The sequence below is a fragment of the Tursiops truncatus genome, chromosome 15 (genome assembly GCF_011762595.2).
Source record: "Tursiops truncatus isolate mTurTru1 chromosome 15, mTurTru1.mat.Y, whole genome shotgun sequence".
Lineage (NCBI taxonomy): Eukaryota > Metazoa > Chordata > Mammalia > Artiodactyla > Delphinidae > Tursiops > Tursiops truncatus.
In genome coordinates this window covers 65,863,408-65,880,201 of record NC_047048.1, presented here as the reverse complement: position 1 = coordinate 65,880,201, position 16,794 = coordinate 65,863,408, and the positions used below count along the sequence as shown (strand labels likewise).

The window sequence follows — 16,794 nt, the reverse complement described above, 5'->3', positions numbered from 1 at the left end:
ACAGGCTCCGGACACGCAGGCTCAGCGGCCATGGCTCACGGGCCCAGCCGCTCCGCGGCATGTGGGATCTTCCCGGACCGGGGCACGAACCCGTGTCCCCTGCATCGGCAGGCGGACTCTCAACCACTGCGCCACCAGGGAAGCCCCTTCCTACCATTTTTACATACTAGAGTCAGGATTTTATGCTATAAAACCATCTATCTAAAAGTTACTGCTATTCATGCTTTACAGCTGAGAAAACTGGGCCTCAGGGTTGAGTAACTCATCCCACGGCACACGGTAACCCAGACCTCCTGACTAGTTGGCTGCAGGTCACGTTTGACTGGACAGACTTGAGCTGCTCCATCCCAATGGCCAGGAGGCAGGGTGCCCTCTTGCAAGTGGCCTGAAGTTGGGAGGGGATCCTCAGACCTGTCATCCCTCACTTACTGTGTTCTCTGCCACCTGCTGATAAATAGCTACTCTAAGCTGACTTCGGGCCAGTTCTGTACCTTCCTCATCTGACGGAAGGGAAAACAGAGCAAGGCCCAGGGCAGCGATGAACAGGAGGCAGACTGGCTGCCTACTGGCTCCTTTAAACCCATGCTTCTCACCACACCCTTCCCCACCCCAATTTCAAGGCCAAGCATGTTTAAGCCACACCTTGAATTAACTGACTCAAACTTGGCTCTACAGGGAAACTGATGCTTCTAACAAATGGTTTAGAAACCATTCTGCAGAAACTAATCTAGTGTTCTTGACTGACCAGGATCCACCAAGACAGTCCTTTAAACCAGACGGGGAAAGACTAGGCAGGAAGAAAAGAAGCAAAGAGAAGTCACCTACTCTGATAATTACTAAACCTTCTGTGGGGCAGGTTTAGAAATCTTTGCAACATGTTATTTACTGTGCACTTTTAGATCTCCTGCACAGAAACATGGACTTTAAGTTCTTAAAGAGACCTTCCTATTTAGCAAATTTTACTTCAATTTAAAATAAATCTTTCCATATACCCGGACAAAACTGTAATTCAAAAAGACACATGCACCCCTATGTTCACAGCAGCACTGTTCACAACAGCCAAAACATGGAAACAACCTAAATGTCCATCGACAGATGTATGAATAAAGAAGATGTGGTACATATATACAATGGAATACTATTCAGCCATAAAAAAGAGTGAAATAATGCCATCTGCAGCAACATGGATGCAACTTGAGATTATCATACTAAGTGAAGTCAGTCAGAAAGACAAATACCGTATGATATCACTTATATGTGGAATCTAAAATATGGCACAAATGAACCTACCTACAAAACAGAAACAGACTCACAGACAGAGAGAACAGACTTGTGGTTGCCAAGGGGGTGGGGGGAGGGAGAGGGATGGACTGGGAGTTTGGGGTTGGTAGATACAAACTATTACATTTAGAAGGGATAAACAACAAGGTCCTAATGCATAGCACAGGGAACTGTATCCAGTCTCCTGGGATAAACCATAATGGAAAAGAATGTAAAAAAGAATGTAAGTATGTGTGTGGCTGAGTCACTTCGCTGTTACAGCAGAGACGGGCACAACATTGTAAATCAACTCTACTTCAATAAAAAAAATTTTTTTAATAAAATAAAATAAATCTTTCTAGTGGATAGCAAAGGAGCACCAACGTGATTATACTCCTTGGTCCTCAGGTTAGTCTCACCTTTCTGACAGTGCGTGACACCCTTTCAAACACTTTCATTTGCTCAAAGGAAGGCAGTCCCGCATACATGGGGAGAACCCGGAGGTGTCTCTTCATCCCAGTCCGACCCAGTGCTCGAGCCTGCTCAATCAGCATAGACACAACAGTTTCTACCTCTTCCTAAAATCGTCGAACCAGGAACCAAAGAAAATGAGATCAATTTGAAGCATGTCATTTTATCATACTGCAAGAAAATGAAAATTGGGATGAGGATTTTAAATGTGGTCAGATTCATGACTGTCAGAGCCATCAAGTTCCACGCTGGGGTGGTATTTAATCAAATGCTACCGAACAGTGGTGCCGATGGGGGTGAAAATTTGCAACTGTCAGGTTAATCACTGAGACCTACACTATCTGCAGTCAATAGAAGAATTCCTGATATACCAAAACTATGACTTTTACTGAGTTTTTTTTTTATGCTCTGTGGCAAACAGCGTGGCATACGTATGGACAGGCTGTGGCATACAAAATCACTATAAGCTTTCCCTAGAAAAGATTACTGAGCCATGGAAAACGTTTGACAGTGGAAATGATTACAACTAGAAGGTAGTTCTGAACAGAGCTACAACCTTGAGTGAGCATTTGGGCTTGTTCAGTTGTTTTTCCAGTGATGTGCCTACTTGACCCCTCCAGGATGAGCTGCAAAGGTATCACTGGGAAAAGGGGCTGCAGCAACAACAAGGATGCACAAAATGTACCGCATATAGTATTCAATTCTGGTATCAAAACGGCCCATTGAACGCTCTAATTTACTCTGGAATTAGCTAATAAATTTAAAATACATTTAACCCTCTGCAGACAGAAGAGGCAGGAAGTAATGACTCTCTGGCAATTGAGTTAATAGATAAATGACATCAAACTATACAATTATTTATGCAATCAAGTAACCACAAAATACAATAAAACACGAAATCAGGGGCTACGTAAAGTAACAGGCCTCCGTATAAATTCTGGTGCTGCCTTAACGTGTCTGTTCACCACAGAGAAAAGGTCCGATGGAATTACCTGGCCAGTGAGAAATGCTAATATGTCTCCATCTCCCTCTGTCTGGTGAATTTTCATCACAGTTTCTACAGTTGATTTGATATAATCTGGAACAGGACTGAAAAGATGTGTGAGATAAATTCATCACTAGAATATGCTCATTAATTATAGATCAATTACCCTAGTAATCTGGCAGCGAAGCCTCGTGAAAGTTAGTTTGGGCCTGCCCAGCAGGTAATCAATATATGAATAATTATTGATAAAATAAACATTCATTCTTTTTTTTTCTTTTTTTAAATGCGACATTCAAAAACAATCCGTAATTACATGTAAACTATGATTTTTGGCTTTATTTGCAGAGACATAAAAGCAATAAACCCATGCAAATAGATGTCTTATCTTTAGCATGCAAGGATGCCTGGCCAGGGAAACTGGATCTATGGTCCCAGTGCTGAATCCCACACTCTATTTCCCCTCCTGACCACTGGCAGCATGTCTGAAAGGAGCTAATGGGTGTCCTGTCCCTCTAGAATCACTCAGAAGTCAAGCCCACAACTCTCTGGATTCATCTGCCACTGGCCCAGGCTCCTGGTCTTTGACTGTCCAATGACTAGGGGCAGGAATTAGGATGACTCCTTCCTATCCAAGGAGGCTCCTCCCGAAAATGGCAACCAGGCCTTCTTGCTAAGATGTAAAGAGCTGAGAACCAAATGATTCAAATCACTAATACTGCCCAAGCTGACAGACAGTCTTGTAAAGCCCAGTTCTGACAACTATAGAACCCTCCTCCCTGAGACACTGTTACCATTTTGCTCTTTCCAGCTGAGCCCAAGGACCACAGAGTCAGAGAAACCTGCACATCAGTATGGAGAGTTTAAACTAAATCCAGCAGTGATACTGAGCAGGGTTCCAGAACACCCTATCAATGATGGGAGGTGCAAAACACGCCCGCCCCTCCTCAGCAGTCTGGCACCTCGCCCTCAGAGCCTCAAGCAGATGCAATTGCTTCTCCTCCCACAGAACAGGCCTAGTTTTCTAATCGCCCTCATTAAAAATGCAAGGATCATCAAACCTTTGTAGATAAAAGATATCCACTGGAAATGTTCGCCCTTCCACCGTAAGGATCACGCACGTATCCCTGGTTGGGTCACTGGTGTCATTTTGATTAAAGAAATCCCAAAATTTCTAAAAGAAAAAAAAAAAATCAATTCTTCACTCCTCTCAAAAAAAAAATGGTTCATAGTAACTCATGGAAAGAAAGAAAACAATATAAAACTGGCAGAGCAGGGGGTGGGGAGTAGGGATTGGATATATATAATACAGACTAGGGGTTACAAAATAATTATTAAAAATCATATTTTTATTATTGCAATTTTGGAGAATCACATTTCAATGAACAGACTCTTTACCGAAGACTTGATAGAAATGATAGAAGTTAGGTTTCCAAACTGCATTCAGCAGTGCATCTGAGTCAACATGCAGCTGTGCTATTGATCTTAACCCACCCACATCCACCCCCCCCAACCCCCATATTTTATTTAACAGAAAATTAGGTCAGAAGGTGTAACTCAAGTTAAATAAGGATTAAATCAGGTTGATGTGTAGCTCTGATCTGGAAAGCACAGCTCTGATCACACAAGTTATCAGTGTATAAAGGAAGCGTATACGTCTATGAACAGTAGATGTCTCCCTGGTAGCACAGTTACAGATCTGCATGTACTCTACATGTACAGGGACAGAGTCCTCTCCGTCTTTATACGCCCCACAGGAAGAAGCACAACACTTTGTATGGGGCAGGTTGGCAAGCATTCACTTCTCCGATGCTCCCACAGGACCCTGTTGAGAAGAGTGGCTCTTGGCAATTCCTCCTGAATAGGTGGCCACGTCCTCTTCAATGGCACTTGACCACCAGACCTGCAGTCTATAGGGAGGCCTGACGTGAGAGCACTGGCCAACGATGGGGGAGGGAGACTCCACCAAAGATGCCCTCTTGGGGCATGTGACCCAAGACACACAGAGAAGTTGAGACCGAGAAGAACCGAGTGACCAAGCCGGCAGGACACAGAGTGCTGGAGGGGGGCTGCTATCTAGCTGCAGAGGCACAGACATCCTGTAAGGTGGGGCACACCATTATCTGACTCTCAGTGACCTTCCCGATCCCCTGAGGCCTGGCCCAGCATCACTTTCTCTTCTCCTAGGAGGCCTGGCCATGTGATCACAAGGCCTGTCTTCTTTAGTTCCCAGGTATCTTCCCTAAATACACCCACGCCCGCTCCTGGAAACTGGGAGCCCAGGGGTGCCCTGAGGACCTGCATCAAGCGCAATGTGAAAGGGCTTGGAGGAGCACTTCTAGAAGAGTCCACTGGATTGAACTACATGTAGCTGGATGCTACATGTTAACCTCAAAGTCGTGTTTGCACAGGCATAAGAAAACAAGCCTCAGGCCAACAAAAGAACTGCGCTGTGCTACAAAGAACCACACGGCACCACTCTCCACGCTTCTTTCGGGTAAATTCTCTGCAAGCGACTTCAGCCTTCCTGTGTCCTGTGGTGTGCAGAGCATGGGCACACTACAAGTGATGCACAAACAAGGGAGAAGAGACTCCATCCCACTCCCCCAAAGAGTGAATAAGCCAGGGAGGAAGGCGTGCAAAGGACCAATCATAACATAAACCGAGGCCCAATGACTGGATGACCAGAAAAGAGCTGCGAGTTACAATTTGGGGAGAAAGAAAGACCAATAATGACTGGCTGTAGGGAGGGCTTCCTGGAGGCAGCAGTCTCCCCTGGAGGCAGCAGTATCCCCGGGCTAAGCCTGAGGACGATTATTACTAGCTAGGAAGGAGAAGAGGTACCCCCTTCCTAGGATGACAGCAGAGTGTAGACTAAGATGTAAAGGGGCCCCTGATGGAGGAGACAGCTCAAGGTCTAGGGCAGGCCCGTCTCATGTCTGAGTTGGTTGTCTCATTGACAAAATGGATGAACTGCTCTCTACACCCTGCAAGGCTGTTGCTCCTATAAAGTGTGTCTGACTGTACTTGGCACAGGTCTGGCCTCGAACAGTACTCAGTAAGTGATCGTAGTGATCATTCTGCAGTGGTCCAAATGTCATACTGCACAGGTACTTTATTAGATGGGCAAGACAAGGGCAGCAAAGATGGGTGTGAGGTGATCAGACCTGTTCTGCATCCCTGGCTCTGGAGGCCATTCTGGAGAAGGGCAGGGGTGATCAGAGGTTAGAGCCCAGCCGACTAGTTAAGGAAGCTATTACAACAGCTCAGAGGACAAAGAATGAAAGCATGAACGGGGGCAGTGTGAAAGCAATGCATTCCAGAAGTGTGACAGATGGGACCTGGCCATTGTGAGTGTGAGGGCACACGTGCATGCCGGGGACGATGGAATTACTTCTTACTCAATGAGGGGTAAAAACTTCCTAAAGCTAAAAAAAAAAAAAACAACACACACACACACAAAAAAAACACAGAAGAAGCAACTTCCTAAAGCAATGAATGTCCTGAGCCAAAATGACTACGACAGCGAGAAAGGGACTGCCGGAGAGCTGCTGAGAGCCACAAGTTTGTAGGAGTCGTGGGTCCATGAGTTTCATGGTCTGTGGCTAGCCTGCTGCTGGCAGCCCAGGCTGGAGCGAAGGAGCCCAGTTAAGAGGCCAGAAGTGGGAGCATCCACTGAACTAGGGGCCATGAAGATGAACAGCCTGGCGAAGGAAGAGCAGCCAGCAAAGGAGCCTGGGGAAGTCATCTAGGAGGCGGAGCGAGGGGAGAAGGTGGAGCCCCAGAGGCTGCAGGCGGAGGAGGAAGATTTTAAAAACGGCTTGGCAGACAGGCTTTCTGGGCCAAAAAGGCAAGCAGAACAGGGAAGAGGCTGAAGGCTTAACACTGGTGTGAGAGTGCAGATGGCCACACCTTCTGTTAAGGAGTCTGTGGTGCTGAGGGGTAAAGACAGGGAGCTGCTCTTTCAAGAAATCAAACTCAGCATTAAGTGAGAAGGCATGAGACTTTTATCCTTAAGATCTTTATCTTTTATCTCTATTTGGAAATATAAAATATGGATTAGAAAGCAAATAAATATAGTATCAACAGTGTACGCATCTTGAGGCAGAATGAAGGACCCGGAGGAGTGAAGTGGGTTCAACCACCTAGAAAACAAGAGTTTAAGTCAAGTTTCAAAGACACGGATCACACTGACACACACACATGGTGAGAAACATAAAATGACATAGAGGAAGAGGCTCGTCTATGAAATGGAACATAAACGGTGTGGACGTCTGGTGCACTGCCTTCCCAGCTCACCAGCTTCCTCCTGGCAGCGGCTCTGATCTGACCCACAGGACTGGACCCCAACAGCCACGCCGACATGACCTGCCCACCCCTGGCCCATGCAGAATGGTCCCAAGTGGATTCCTGACCCCAGCAGACCCCAGATTCCTTCTTCAGGAATCTGGAAAGAGAAATTATTCTCTCTTCAAGCTGGACCTGTGACAAGAAACTGTGGGAGCTGTCAGTGATCATATTTTCTGCCGTGTGAATGGAAGCCAATAAAAGAAAAACAACACCATGTGATACAATGGTCAATAAATAGTTCGTAATTATACCTGGTCATATTCTGTAATTGCTGACTTAATTAGGCTTACAAACAGCTAAACCAATCAAGGCGACTATTTGATCAGCTCCCGTCAAACTCCGCTTGCCTCCTCTGCCTCCCAGCCACCATCACTGGTGTCCTCACCTGCAGGCTGGGCCACCCCAGACCCTGAGCGAAACCAGAGCGGGTGGTATCTACCCCTCCAGGCAGTGGAGTTTGGAATGAGTCTGTCGCCCACAGATCCAGCAGCTGGGGGACCGGGGATGAGTTCTGGTCCCCCTGGGCCTCTAGGGCAAAATGTTACCTGAGCCACGCCCTACCCCACTCTCACGCCCACACACTCTTCCTCTCTCATCCACTTCAGCCCATTCCTTCCTCTTCCTCGCTCTCTCACCTGGGAACACATTCCACACCCCACGTGTACTCACACCCACCTGGGTCCCCCCTCACTCACACACAGACCTCACTCCCCTTCGCTGGCCGAGCCAGGAAGGGATGAAGAAAAGGACGGCCTAAGCCCACCCAAGGCCCCCGTGAATGCTGCTGACATCCCAGCAACCCCTGCATGCTAGCGCACTCAAGGTGTGACACAACTCCTACACTCCACTTTCCCACCTAAAAAAATCACTTCCAGGAAGTCCGTCTCTATCAACTATAGTAGGCAGAAAAGAAAGAAGCTATGTTTTTAAATCTCCATGCCACACCAAAGACAATGAAAGGCGAAAAACAAGTAAGCAAGAAATAAGTATTAACAGTAATTCTAAGAAAAGGCTTGGATGTTATAGATTTCGAGCACAATAAAAACTATTGGGGGCTTCCCTGGTGGCGCAGTGGTTGAGAGTCTGCCTGCCGATGCAGGGGACACGGGTTTGTGCCCTGGTCCGGGAAGATCCCACATGCCGTGGAGCGGCTGGGCCCGTGAGCCATGGCCACTGGGCCTGCGCATCCGGAGCCTGTGCTCCGCGACGGGAGAGGCCACAACAGTGAGAGGCCCATGTACCGCAAAAAAAAAAAAAAAAAAAAAAAAAAAACTATTGGGAATAATTTTTAAAGGGGGGTGGTGACGAACGTAAAATAGAGAAGATGTTCTGGGCAACGTGGTCATGGAGGAGATAACAGGAGATGAGGTCAGGTGCAGCCTTCAAAATAGCATTCCAGCCAGTATCATGGGTAAAGGGCGTAAGAATTATTAAAGAGGGCAACAGAGAGCTTTAACCCAAGAGTTATGGTGGGCAGACCGAAGACAACAGACTCCTACAGCCCGTGAGAAGGTCCGAGAAACCAGCCAGGGCACATGCAGGCATCTCTGTCAGCCATGCTGAGTTTCTTCTCCAAGTTGTTCTGCATCCCAGAAGCCACAGGGATACCAAGAGCCAGGCCCTTTTCATCTCAGCTGCATTACAGAACTGCCCTCCTGACTGGGATCTCCACATCTGTTCTTATCTCTTCTCCACAGCACCCAGAGTGATCTTTCTAGAACCCAAATGCGATCAAGTCACTGCTATGCCTCACACTCTGCTGGGGCTCCTGACCAGCAGGGCGAGTCCTTCCTCCTTCACGTGGCCTGTAAGGCCTCCCATCATCTGACCCCTACCAGCCTCTCCATTTGAATCTCCCATCGCTTTCCATTCAACTAAGATTCATTCAACCCCAAGTCCCTGCTCTGTTGTGCCAGACACTGTTTTAGATGAAAGGGATAACACAGAGTAAGACAGTCAGAGTCCCAGTCTTCATGGTGCTTACGTTTTAGTGATGGGAGACATACAATAAACAAACACCCAGATATGCATATGTTAGCTAGTGAGAAGCGCTAAACAGAAAAAATGAGGAGAGTAAGAGAATGGAGAGTGACAGGGACACCGTTTTAGACAGTGGTCAAGAAAGGCTCTCTGGGAGCTAATATCTGATCAAGACTGGAATGAAATGAGTGCAAAGCCATGAGAACGTCTGGGGTCAGAGTGGTCTAGAAAGAGGGCTCCCCCCCACCAAGAACAGAAGCATGCTTAGGTTTTTCTGGAACAGCAAGGGGAGGCAGGAGTATTAGGAGCACTGAAGAAGCTGGAAGGAGACAGAGAGGCCACGGGGGGCACCTCACCCCCCGCAGGGGACCACGGGCGAGGTATGGCTCCCACCTATACTTGACTCACAGCCGCTTGAACACATGCTTTCATGCCCCTGTGGTTTCTGTGCATGTTCAGGATGCACTTCCCCACTTCCCCACCCCTGCCCATCTGGTGAACTTCTGTGCATCTTTCCAACCCAGGTGGGATGTCCCTCCTCCGCGAAAGCTTCTGGACATCCCCCAGATGACTAGAGAGTGAGCACCCCCTCCTTGGCTGTCTCAGCACCTTGAACAAACTGAACTGCAAATATCTATTTATGTGTCTGCTTCCCGGAGAAGTCAGGGAGTGTATGAATCACCTGTAGCCAGAACTGTGCTTCTGTGTGTGTGTGTGTGCGTGTGTGTGTGTAGCAAGTGGTCAAAATTATGTGTTGAACTGAACTGCTGTTTGGACTAAAATATTAGTCATTAAGAGAAAAATAAGTGGGGGTGGTGGTTTGAGGAGGATGGAGTGGGAGGTTGGGGTTAGCAGATATACATTTTTATATATAGAATGGATAAACACCGCCTGCCAATGCAGGACACATGGGTTCGAGCCCTGGTCCAGGAAGATCCCACATGTTGCAGAGCAACTAAGCCTGTGCACCACAACTACTGAGCCTGTGCTCTAGAGCCTGCAAGCCACAACTACTGAGCCCATGTGCCACAACTACTGAAGTCCACGCGCCTAGAGCCCGTGCTCCACAACAAGAGAAGCCACCGCAATGAGAAGCCCGTGCATTGCAAGGAAGAGTAGCCCCTGCTTGCCGCAACTAGAGAAAGTCTGCACGCAGCAATGAAGACCCAATGCAGCCAAAAATAAATAAATATATAAATACCTTTATTAAAAAAAAAAGAATGGATAAACAACAAGGACCTACTGCATAGCACAGAGAACTATATTCAATATCCCATGATAAACCATAATGGGAAATAATATTAAAAAGAATATATATATATTTTTATGTATAACTGAATCACTTTGCTGTACAGCAGAAATTAACACAACAGGGGCTTCCCTGGTGGCGCAGTGGTTGGGAATCTGCTGGCCAATGCTGGGGACACAGGTTCGAGCCCTGGTCCAGGAGGATCCCACGTGCCGTGGAGCAACTAGGCCCGTGGACCACAATTGCTGAGCCTGTGCTCTGAAGCCCGTGAGCCGCAACTATCGAGCCCGCCTGCCACAACTACTGAAACCTGCGCGCCTGGAGCCTTTGCTCTGCAACGGAAGAGGCCACCGCGGTGAGGGGCCCACGCGCCACAGCGAGAAGTGGCCCCTGCTCACCATGGCTAGACGTGCAGCGGCGAGGACCCAATGCAGCCAAAAACAAATACATAAATAATTTATTTTTTAAAAATCCTTAAAAAAGAGAAATTAACACAACATTGTAAATCAATTATACTTCAATTAAAATTTTTTTAAAAAAAGAAAAATAATGTAAACTTAGCCATAAAAAAGTTATAGCACGGAAATTATTATATGTATAGGGAAAACTTCAACTGTACCCCCAATATAAATGCTAAAGTCATAAATTCAAGAAATATAGGGCTTCCCTGGTGGCGCAGTGGTTGAGAGTCCACCTGCCGATGCAGGGGACACGGGTTCGTGCCCCGATCCGGGAAGATCCCACATGCCGCGGAGCGGCTAGGCCTGTGAGCCATGGCCGCTGAGCCTGCGCGTCCGGAGCCTGTGCTCCGCAATGGGAGAGGCCACAACAGTGAGAGGCCCGCGTACCGCCAAAAAAAAAAAAAAAGAAAAAAAAAGAAATATAGCCTCCAACTAGAGTAATAAAAAGAAATTGCCTGTGTAGGGGAAAACATAGTATGTAGAGAAACAAGGCAAATAGGTAATTGTGAACTCAATTAACTACAGGCTAGTTTCCACCCACAAGCTGAAAAGGAGTTTCCTCTGATCACATGGAATCTAGGACATCGGATGGCCCCATAAGGAAGGTAGGCCATCCTGCCAAAGGTAAGCTCTTGCTGCAGGTAGCTTCCCAAGGACATGTCCAACAATCCCAGTGCTAACCAGGGCCAGAGGGCCAGAGGGGGAAATGCTCATACCTCTGCATCCAAGGTGGCTGAAGCCACAATCAATCGAAGATCCCCTCGCTTTTTCTGAATCTAAAAAAGAAGACATAAAAAAAGACAATGATAATAGTGTGATACTTACAGATGAGATAATCTGATATCTGAAATTTATTACAAAATAATCCAGTGTGTGTACTTTTTTGCGGGGTGGAGGGGGAAGCTTAAAGATGAAACAAGACCAACCACAAATTGATAACTGTTAAGTCATAGGTGAACAGGTGGCTCATTAGACTATCCTTTCTAACTGCGTAAGTGACAAAATTTTCCAAGATAAAAAGCTAAAAAAAAAATGGATAGAGAGTATAAAGGAACTTTAAAACCTAAATATGAATTTACCAGAAGTAAAACCATTTTTTCCTGACACCTGGATAGTCAGAATCTATGTATATACAGTTAAAGTATGAAAAAATACATCAAAAGCAAACAAACAATAAATGATAACACCAAGGTAGAAATATGGACAAAAGATACTAACAGTTATTCAAAGAAACAGATGATCAAGAGGCATAGGAGAAATGATCAAATAAATTATAGCAAAAACGTGTAACAACAATGAGATTATTTTTTCATCCATCACATTGGCAAAGATTTATTTTCAGTGTTAGCAAAGATTCAGTGAAATAGGCCCCCTTGTTATACCATTCCTCAGAAGGCAATAACCTGGTGGGATAATTCCTCATAAGTATCAAAAAGTCTAAATCTTTGGCCAAGGAATAAATTAATAATGAAAATAACAATAACAACAGCAACTAGCATATACTAAATTATGTGCTATTCCAGGGTCTCTGAGTACAGTTGTATAGTATATACACTGCACAAAGAGGCTAGGGGCCTCTGAAATCCAGCCCACCTTCCCCTCACCCAGCTGTGGACATCCTCCCAATGGGAAAGTTACCTCATAGTCTATTTATGGCCCTGTGTCAGGCACCATCCTAATAATTTTACATTTTCTAAGTTTAGCCTGACAACAAATTATGTCATAGGGCAGCTCTAAGAGAACACTCTTCAAAGACAGAGAGGTTCTGCCCAATGCAGTAGCCACTAGCTGCATGTGGCTACAGAGCCCTTGGAAGATAGCCAGTGTGACTAAAGAATTGAATTTTTTATTTTATTCTATTTCAACTGATTAAAACCTAAGGTGGCTAGTGGCTATCAGATAGGAAAGTAAACCAGCAGAGAGAGAAACTTGTATCTGTCCCATTTTAGAGATGAGTAAACTCAGCAGAGTCAGGTTTGAAGCCAGAGTCCATGCTCTATCACCTCTTTCTAGACTCCTGTGATTGGGAATTTGTCCAAAGAAAACAACCAGAAAATACAGGAAGGGAGGAGAGGATGCAGGTAAGGTTGAAACAAAATTGGCTGTGGGCTATAACTGCTGAAGCCAGATGATGGGCACATGGGGGTCATTAAATCCTTCTCTCTACCCTGGGGTATGCCTGAAATCTTTTATAATAGTGAAAGAATGAAAAGAAACAGAAATGCAACATATCTAACTACAAGGGTGCTCTTTGCAACATTATTTAAAATAACTTCAAACCTGGGAGCCATATAAATGCCTAACAGTAACGGATGAGTCAAATACTTCATGATAGAGACGTGATTATGTAGCCACTAAAAATAATGTCTTCACAGAATATTTAATCACACAGGAAAATGATCTTGATGTAACGTTAAGAAAAATATGCAAGAGACAACTTAGAACATACAATCCAATCCCCACTTTGCCAAAACAGACACATGTATACACACAAAAAGATGCACAAAGAAAAAAGAAGAGAAGGAAACATACCAACATCCTACCGGTGACTATCTCTGAATGAACAGGATGACAGATGATTTTCATTGTTTTCCTCCGTATTTTGTTGGATTTTCTAAATTGCTACAGTGACTTTCCTAATCAAACAACAAACAAAACAAAAACAAAAGCAAAGCTATACCTTTTTCAGCAGGCCAATGGCAATGTCGGTGTACAAGGTCCTCTCGTGGGCTTCATCCAGCATGATGGCACTAGAATCAGAGGGACAATCTCAGTAAGCATCAAACCAACCACTGCACAAGCCCATCCAGACCATCAAAGGGACTGCTGGGTATTTAGCCCCCATGCGATCACCTTGTAGCAAAAGTAACGCTAAGTAACTCCTCTTTGACAAGGAGGTAACTCTTAAACTCTTAAAAATGGTGACATCAACATATCTTGGTGAAGAAAATGGTGTATTTTTTGCTACTTCTAAAGAGTATTACCACCCACGCTGGATTCCAACAGGATCTAATACATGATTTTAAATTCCAATATAACATGTAACCCCACAGAGCACATAAAAATCGGGACACAGCCCACCCACCCAAAGGCTGTTAAACTGCAGAAAACAGCAGGAAGAGGCACATGGTCTCAGCTGTGCCACGTGTGTACCAGTGGGTCAAATGTGATATCCTTTCCCAGAATACCACAGAGCCTGAGTGGGACCACTTTAACCCCATGAGCAATGGACAGACACACAAGGAAAGGGAACGTATAAATAATTATTTGGACTCTGCATATTACATTCAACAAAATGCTGCCAGGTTCTGTGCTGTGCCTCTGCAGTCACCCTCCAGCAGGATCAAAACAAGTCAACAGACTGTTCAAATAACGACAGGGATTTTAATGAGCCCAGTTTTGACTGTAAATTCTGAAAAGAACATCAAAGGTGGTAACAGCCAAAATAAGGAGAAAAGCTTTGGGAAAGCTGAGCATGGTCGCGAATCCCATCTATTAACACAAATGCTTCTCAATCTACTTGTGTACTTTTGAAACTTTAGGAAACTTATCACAGGAAAAACACATTTACCTGTATTTTGTTAACAATGGATCAACCATCATTTCCCTGACCAGCATTCCATCGGTCAGAAACTAAAACACAGAAACACAAACGTTTAGAAATAATTCAAAAAGTTCAAGTACAACTAAAACACGTACAACCTCATCACCAGTGTGTGTACAAGACAATTCCCACCAAGGACTGTGAGAAAATGCCCCAACATTTTGGTTATCAAGCAATGGAATGGTTCACAAACAAGATTTCGAAGATGGGATCCTCAGCTGGGGCTTGCAAATCTTTTAGCAGAATTTCATGCTCTGAGCCTGTACCACTGGCACTGCTGCTGATGAACAGGCAGTGAAGACAAACCTGTGTCTGCCCAGGGGGATGCTGTGAGTCTGAGATCACCGTTCCTACAACATCCCCAAAGACCACAGACTTGCAGCTCTTGAGGTTATCAACCTCAACTTCATCTGATATTATTTTAGGGAGGCTGGATGGGGTTGTGGTTAGGAACACAAGCTATCATGTCAGGCTGCTGGGAGTTCCAATCTCGGCTCTACATCTTATTAGCTGTGTGAACCTTGGGCATGTTACTTACCCTCTCTGAGCCTGATTCCTCATTTGTAAAATGGAGAGAATAAAGAATCCACCTCACAGGGTTACTGTGAGAATTGAGTGAGATAGTACATGTACAGTGCTTAGCACAGGCCCTAGCACACAGAGAGAGCTCAAGAATGGCAGCTATTATCATTTAAGCTTAATGAATGTTTATAAAATGCTTCAGAAAAATGCAGTAACAACTAGATGCTGTTATTCTCACCCCAAAACAGTTCAGTACTTTAACAAAGTTAAACATTTCCCTCACACACTGTATCTTAGTATTTTTACTTTTTGTTTTGTTTTTCAAAGCAGGGTGCATTTCCATCATACTCTTCTTGGACCTGATACGAGCTGTCACATACACACATAGGAGTGAAAGAGAACTTGCCACCAATGACAGACCACCAGTCAAGAACTGGGTGCCCTGAAATTACTACCCAATGGAATACAAAACTTTTCATGAAAGACCCTCTAGAGAGAATCATTTGGTTATGCAGTCCACTGAAACTTATCTAAAAATTAGCTCGTGTAAATATATTTGATGGTATAGAAGAATAACCCCTTTACCTAGCAAAATGAATGTCAAAGGTAACAAAATACAGAAACTTAGAAAACAAGGCCCACATTTTTACAAATCACTACATTTAGATCATCTATTTTCAGCTTTCCTCTGCTGCAAGCTGAGGTAACTGAGTTTCTAACAACCAATATTCATTTCAATATTCATTTTCATTCATTGTTTACAGTACTGGGGGGACTCTGATTCGCACAGTGGTATACACAGTGGACACTGCTGAGTTGATTTACACTGATTACTACTGGTGCTAATTATTTTACTAGTAGCAACGAGGTCAAAGAACACACATATAAAATCCATTATCATGTGAAAATGGGAAAGTTCTAATTAGTGCAAATAACATGTGTGAATTCTACACTTTATCAATTTATACTATTGGGTGGGCCAAAAAGTGCCTTCGGTTTTTTAGTAAAAATAAAAGACATATTTTTCATTTTCACCAAGAACTTTATTGAACAATGTATTCACTGTTTTGTTCCACTACCTTCTGCCATTTTTCAGGCAACTTCATAATTCCATCTTCCCAAAACTTTTTATCTTTTCGAGCAAAGAACTATTCCAGGTACCTTTTACAGTCTTTCAGGGAATTAAAATGTTTTCCATTAAGAGAATTTTGTAGGGACTTCCCTAGTGGCGCAGTGGTTGAGTCCACCTGCCAATACAGGGGACACAGGTTCTAGCCCTGGTCAGGGGAGATCCCACATGCCGCGGAGCAACTAAGCCTACAAGCCACAACTACTGAAGCCTGCATGCCTAGAGCCCGTGCTCTGCAATGAGAAGCCCGCGCGTCGCAAAAGAGTAGTCCCCGCTCGCTACTAGAGAAAGCCTGCGCCTAGTAACCAAGACCCAATGCAGCCAAAAATAAAATAAATAAATAAATAAATTTATTAAAAAAGAAAGAATACTGTAAAGACCGAAATAAATGGAAATCCAAAGGTGCAATGCCTGGTGAATATGGCGGATGAATCAGAACTTCCCAGCCACGCTGTAACAGTTTTTGCCTGGTCATCAAAGAAACATGCAGTCTTGCAGTATCCTGATGGAAGATTATGTATTTTCTGTTGATTAATTCCAGATGCTTTTCATCGGGTGCCGCTTTCAGTTGGTCTAACTGGGAGCAGTACTTGTTGGAATTAATCGTTTGGTTTTCCGGAAGGAGCTCATAACAGAGGACTCCCTTCCAGTCCCACCATATACACAACATCACCTTCTTTGGATGAAGACCGGCCTTTGTTGTGGTTGGTGGTGGTTCATTTTGCTTGCCCATCATCTCTTCCGTTCCACACTGTTGTACAATATCCACTTTTCATTGTCTGTCAC

At 44.8% G+C, this 16,794-nt stretch overlaps 1 protein-coding gene across 3 annotated transcripts in view; it reads right to left on the bottom strand.

Moving 5' to 3' along the window:
- DHX35 (DEAH-box helicase 35) overlaps positions 1 to 16,794 on the bottom strand; it is a 77,449-nt gene that overhangs the window by 38,050 nt on the left and 22,605 nt on the right. For all 3 annotated transcript variants that reach the window (XM_073792996.1, XM_033839406.2, XM_033839407.2), the window contains exons 6-11: positions 14,325 to 14,386; positions 13,434 to 13,503; positions 11,470 to 11,529; positions 3,775 to 3,887; positions 2,724 to 2,820; positions 1,680 to 1,838 (exon numbers count right to left, since the gene is read on the bottom strand). In XM_073792996.1, coding sequence (XP_073649097.1) covers positions 1,680 to 1,838; positions 2,724 to 2,820; positions 3,775 to 3,887; positions 11,470 to 11,529; positions 13,434 to 13,503; positions 14,325 to 14,386 — 561 coding nt within the window. The remainder of the gene's footprint in view (positions 1 to 1,679; positions 1,839 to 2,723; positions 2,821 to 3,774; positions 3,888 to 11,469; positions 11,530 to 13,433; positions 13,504 to 14,324; positions 14,387 to 16,794) is intronic.